General features: G+C 42.4%; 1 protein-coding gene across 2 annotated transcripts in view; it reads right to left on the bottom strand.

The window, feature by feature from the left end:
- The window catches only part of LOC101593194 (zinc finger protein 14-like), a 13,550-nt gene extending 11,330 nt beyond the window's left edge, over positions 1 to 2,220 (bottom strand). Inside the window, exon 1 of one of the 2 annotated variants that reach the window (XM_023708074.1) lies at positions 2,066 to 2,220. In XM_023708074.1, the coding sequence (XP_023563842.1) occupies positions 2,066 to 2,068 (3 nt within the window). In that variant the 5' untranslated portion in view covers positions 2,069 to 2,220. The remainder of the gene's footprint in view (positions 1 to 2,065) is intronic. The other variant, XM_023708076.1, reaches the window with a different exon arrangement.
- Positions 2,221 to 6,444: the final 4,224 nt, after the last annotated feature.

Here is a 6,444-nt window from a genome sequence, read left to right as displayed (position 1 = left end):
TTAATGAATAGAATGATTTTTTCTAATGGTGTTTGTAAGTAGGATCACAAGTCTGCATCTTGTACAGCAATTAACCACTAAGAAGAATATATGCAGTATATTATTTGTTGAAACTATACTTTCGATTTGATTTGAAACTGTCTCATTGCTATATGTTTATCAATAAAACTTTGAAAAAAAAAGATTAAGCTTTAGAATTCTAGGTGAGTGCATCCCACCCCTCAAAAAAGAACAGAACATATACTGTATATACTGTAAAAAAGAAATAAAACTTGTAAATAAAATTTTGTTTCTGATCTCGGATTGAACCTAGGGAGTGTTGAGCTTTAACCCAGCCCTTTTCACTTTTTGAAATCTGAGGTAGGTTCTTCTGACATCACTCAGGCTAGGATGAAGTATGAAATCCTTTTGATGTAAACCAAGTAGCTGAGATTATTGGTGTATGGCACCATGCCTGAGAATAAAATTAAAAATGGTAACAAAATGTAAGGCTAAATGTAATGTTTTCCCTTGAAATCTACTGTAACTAGCCTATTATATATTTTATAGCATCTATTCTGAAAATCTAAAGCCCAACATGTTTATTTATTTTGAGGATAACAAATGCTGGGGCAGTTGGCATAGAACTAGAAGTCAAACATGTCTGAATAAAGCTTTAAGCACCAAGTGAGGTCACCTTTCTCTTCATATCAGCCCCACAGTGCCTGTACACTGCTTTGTGACTAATGTCTGCCCAAAGTGAATGGTAATTTGTGGTTCTGACACCTCAACTGGGTGAGTTTTCCTAGTTCATGAGTCTGAGAGAGTCCAGCGGCCAGAAATCAGTTCCACCTCATCCTCTCAATATCATCACCTAATTACTGGTACCACTAATGAGTGCAAGGAATGGAACCTTTGGTGCGGTAGGAAAGTCTTAAGCTCCCAAAGGGGAACCTGTTTGTGTGAAAAGTACAACAGGAGATTCCTCCTGGCCCAATATCCCTGAAAAGCCCCATCCTTCTACTCCTACTGCCTGCCAGGATCCAGGGCCTGACAGCCACTAGACCAATAGCCATGGAAGCATCTTGGATCACCAAAGTGACCATCTAGGTCACCTGCTTTTTGCTTTTCCTTTTTCCCATAATTCTGAGAAACAAATAGCAATGAGACAGTTTCAAATCAAACTGGTAGGTCAGTTTTAGTAATTAACACATTGTATACTCTCTTTCTAGTGGTTATTTGCTGTACAAGATGCAGACATGATATCCTATTTACAAACACTATTAGAACAGATCCCTCTATTCATTAAGAGAATGTAACTATATATCTATCCTAACCATTTTGAATACACAGATACAAAATGGACATTCGTCTGTATCCCCTTTTTTGTTTAGTTCTGTCATTTGAATATTTTCTTTTGTGGTAAGGGGGTATCAAACTCAGGATCTTGCGTCTGCCAGGCAGGCGCTTAAGCCCCTGAGCTATCTCCCCTGCCTCAGGACACCATCCTGAAATGTGGTACCAGCCCCCAACAGACGAGCGAGCTGAGGACCCATCAGCTCGTCATATTCTCAAAAAAACCTCAAGCCAGAACAGGTGGAACGCGCCTGTCATCCTAGTGCTCAGGAAGGCTGAGACTGGAGGCGTCCAATTTCAAGCCCAACCTGGCCAACAGAAAGGTATCTTGGCTCAAGGGGAGGGAGCGACGGGAAGGAGGGTAGGGACAGCATCCGCCAGGACGCCGGGAACGCCAGCATCCGCCCCGCAGGGGGCCGGCGTGCGCCTCGGGCCTGACTCTGCTCCCGCCCCACTGCGGAGGCCCCGCCCGGCTCCAGCCATCCCGACCAAGCTCAAGCCGGGAACCGGACTGGGAGTCGCAGCTCCTCGAGAGGCCGCGGCGGAAGACTCCGAGCTCCGTCAGCCAGGGAAACAGAAACTGTCTGAAGCTTTTCCTCCCCGACATTCAGTTCCGCACCGCAGAGATCGCAGCCAGAGCCGCAGTCGGCCGCGGTCCCGACCCTCCCTCTCCCGGGCAGTGCTGCCGCGGGGCGAGAGACAGGCGGGGCCCGGTGCCAGCGGAACTCACCATTCCTGGATCTGAGGGTCCCGGGCCTCCCCGTGGCCCCCAAGCCCGACGCTATGTACAGTGGGGACCAAGGCCCCGCGCAGGAAATTCTTATGGCGGCGTCGTAAGTAAAATCTCGCGATGTTTGCGGCGACGCGTACCTTCATATAACAGAGCCCCTGATTGGGCAGTTAGCAGCGCAGCACCGCCGATTGGCCAGGAACAGGCACTGAACCGCCTACCGCGGAGCGTCAGATTCGGTCGCACACCCGCGGGGGAGTGCACAGTGACAACGGTCCACCACCATCAAACCCTCTGTGAGGGTTTAGTACACTCATTAGGCCCAATGGGATTAAGAATACCTAAAAAGACCCGGAGCTATTTTGTCAACGCTTAGCCCTAAAAAAAATCAAGCGGTTGTGGTTTTGTACCCGGAAGTGACGTCATACAGCTACAAGCTGAAGGAAAGGTGACGTGGAGGACACGGAAAGGCAAACTGAATAAAGCAGCTCATAATGGCCAACGATGTAAAATTTACATTTTTTTTTTTTTGCCCTTTTCGTATTTTCAGACAGTATTTGATCTGAAACTATATAACGTGAACCTACTGATAGGGAGGCCTTCTGAATTATTGTTGACTTCACCCTGGGCTTCCTGAATGCTAGGTCAACACGGGCTTCCCGTGACTTCCTGGGTGAAGCCAACGCCTCGGCTACCTTGCGTGGATCTTGCTCTTGAGGCAGTCACTGGCTTGTGCCCCACAGGAACTATTGGGGTCTCAGAGGAGCCCCACTTTCATGTCTTACCTGGATGCCGCCCTGTCGGTCAGTCGCCGCAGCTCCCCACCTGACAATCCTGAGCGTCACTAAAGTGGGATCTCAGTAACGGCTCCACCCGCGAGGCAGGGTTCTGTTGGGCTGAGAACTGAGACACTGAAGTACGGGCACAAAACCCACCCTTCTCAGCTTCTTGTACTCTTGAGGCCGGGGATAACCAAAAACCAAGTGGACAAGTTATTGTACTATTCAATGCAGCGGATAGAACTAAATTTGGCCCTCTAGAACCAGTACTGACGTGACTGAAGTGTGATCTGTGAGAGCTCGGACAATAGTACCACTGTGGCTTTCAGCGGTGTCTCACAGTACCATGGACACCGTGGGCCGTGCCATTAAATCCTGTGCTAGCGACATGGGGCCGTGACGGGAGCAGCAGCTATGAATCTCACCACAGTGACTGCAAGTTCACTGTCCACGGCCTCCATCTGTACTTCCTTTTATCCATACCAATCTTGTATGTGTTTGTGCAGACAGTTCCTTGGTATTTATTCTCTACCTGGCAAACTTTTTGATTCCTTATAGTGTGAGGCTGAGAAATGTCCTATGTCCAGGAAAACATTGGTCTTTACCTTTCTCTCTTACCTTTTACTCTAAGATGGTAAGAAAGGTCAGTGGAGCCACTCAAACAATTAAGTTTAGGGATTTCTTGTGTCACATATATTAGTCCATCACTTAGAAAATCTGCACTTTGTAAGTCCAAGGACACAAAAATCCAGCCAAATTCTGTGCCATAAGAATGGGTAATTCCTCCGTTCCCAGTATTCCCTTATCCCCATGATGCTGTGCAGAAGCACACATGATCATGAAAGTAAGGAACCTACACAACTCACTGAAAAAATTTACATGACATTTATAATACCTCTTCATGTAACAGACCTGTTAGATGATTCTGCATGGCCCTGGGCTTTTGTAAGTGATGTGAGCATATTGTAGGGGACACCAGTGATGACGATTGGGTTAGGTGTATTGTTTCATCAAATTTTAATATTTTCTTACTACAGGTTTTTAGAAATGTAATCCCACGCTAAAGTGAAAAGCACGTGCATTTATGGAGAAGAGTATACTATGCAATGCAGGAAATCATTCAGTATAGACAAGTAGAAAAAAAGGCTGAGAAAAATTCAGTCGGCCTCATATATTTATAAGGTCATGTCTGATGAAAAAGTTATACACAACACCAAATGATGCTCCTCAGAGATTAGATCAAGACAAAACAAAGGTATTTTGTAAATGTATCCTAAAACTGGAAAAAAAAAAACATTCTCAGTTATAAAAATATAAAAAAGAAAAAAGTACGCACCATGTAAGAAATACCTACAATCTGCTACCTCAGGACAGTGAAATAATTACAATTTTACTATCTGACTGGATCAAACAACCTCTGCCCCAAAAAACCAATGATGGCTAGATTATTAAGAACATAAGTTTTAGGTTTCCTTCACATCAGGTATGGCATTATGTTCTTTATATTACTTACATTCATAGGCTTTCAAGACAGAAAAATTTTTATAGGGCATCAAAACTGTTACAACCAACATCTTTCTTGTATTTTTCTCATTCACAGAGTTTCAATCCAGTGTACATTCTTGCATGTTGACCAACTAAAGATTTTTGCACATCTGTTCTACTAATGATTTCTTCCATACTGTGTTCTTTCAACCCTGTGAATGGAACTCAGTGGCAAGAGACTTTCCTCAATCTACCCTGATAGGAGCGCCTCCTCTAGGCATTCTCAGTTGTGCTATAGTACTGTAGGATAAAAAAGCCTTCCACATCCTATATTTAGGGTTTCTGAGTCCTTACATGATTTTGCAAGTTACCATAGCTCCTGAAGACTCTCCCACATTCCTCACATACACAGTGTCTGTCCCCATTGTGAATTTTTCCATGCCTTAGCATTTTGCTGTATTCTCAGAAAACTTTCCCACATAGCTCATACACATAAGGTTTTTCACATGTATTTGAAGGGTACTGGCATGAGTGAAGGCTTTTTGCACAGTGCTTACATACAGAAGGTTTCTCTCTGGTGTGGATTCTTTCATGTATTTCAAGGAAACTGGAACACTGGCAGGATTTCCCACATTGCTGACATATATAGGGTTTTTCCTCCAGTGTGAATTTGTACATGTCTTCAATAGTAGGTGGAATAAGCAAATGTTTTCTTTTATTGCATACAAGCATAAGGTTTCTCTCCTCTGTGTCTTTTCATGATTTTGAATGTCACAGGGCCACTTAAAACGTTATCACATTTTTTACATTCATGGGGCCTCTCTGCACATCCCTGATACTCAGATGGCCTGTATCCATAGTTAATTATGATATCTCTTGGAAATGGTGAAAAATTATTGGCCACTTCTTTAAACATGTGGCTTTTACATCATTTTACCCTAGCAGTTTTCTTGTTTACACTATGATTTGGAGGCTTGCTGAATGTTTCTCCATGTTGTCCACTTTATGTTTAAAGAATCCCTGTAGTACTTGATATCAGAAATGGAAGAGTGACAAGGGGCTTGCTTATGAATGACTTAACACTTACTAATAAGTACTAGGTTTATATTTTAATGTCATCAGGACATGTGTCAGCTTTATCCCTATATGAATTGTGTGAATGTGTATGACTTGAATGCTCAAAAGATTATGTATCAAAACACTGATAGTCACATGGATCTGCTGGCACTCTTTCCAAGGTAACTACAATGCAAACACTGAACATCTAAGTTACATTTCATACAGGTTTAGAATCCCTCATCCAAAATGCATGGGAGGGTCGAGCACGGCAATGCTATAATCCCAGCACTCAGGAGCCTGAGGTAGGAGAACTGCCATGAGCTCAAAGTCAGCCTGGGCTAAATAGTTCAAACCTAGCCTGAGTTACATAGCAAGACTCTTTCTATTAAGGGAAAAAAATAAAGCATGACTGAGGAAGTGTTTTGAATTTTGAAATATCTGCTATACTTCCTGTCTGAGAAATGGAAGCCAAGTATAAACAAAAAATTTATGTCTCACACATTTCTTACTTGGAAGACCTGAAAGTAGCAGTATACATTTTCAATAATTTTAGGCATGTAACAAAATTTGCATACATGAGAACATATCACTTATTGGTGCTCAAGAGTTTAGGGTTGCAGCATTTAGGGTTTTGACTGTTTTGGAATAAGGATGCTCAATCTGTATGTAGTTCAAGGAAAGAATTCTCAGAGGAAATCATTTTGAAGCTAGGATTGTTTTCTACAATTCTTTCAAATATTTCCTGTCACTCCAAATTTTGTGAGGAGCAATGCCTTCTCTTGTTTGTGGAAATTACCTTTGATTTCTGTTGAGAGTTTTATACTTTTCTTCAATGGTCTGGTATTGCCATTTTTGACCTAAAATGCAGACACCAGAAAATTATAATAAATTATTGTATTATATAAAAATTGCTAAATTCCAGTTTCATATTCTATTGTGATCATGCTAAATTTTTTTCACCAAAGTGTTTGTTTTTCATATTCCAATTATTTTGTTTTTGTTTTTGTTTTTTGCAGTCCTGGGGATTGAACTCAAGCACTGATTCTATTGAGCTAT

Source organism: Octodon degus, unplaced genomic scaffold (genome assembly GCF_000260255.1).
Source record: "Octodon degus isolate 3935 unplaced genomic scaffold, OctDeg1.0 scaffold00328, whole genome shotgun sequence".
NCBI lineage: Eukaryota > Metazoa > Chordata > Mammalia > Rodentia > Octodontidae > Octodon > Octodon degus.
The sequence above is the reverse complement of the archived record's forward strand: the minus strand, read 5'-3'. Positions and strand labels throughout refer to the sequence as shown.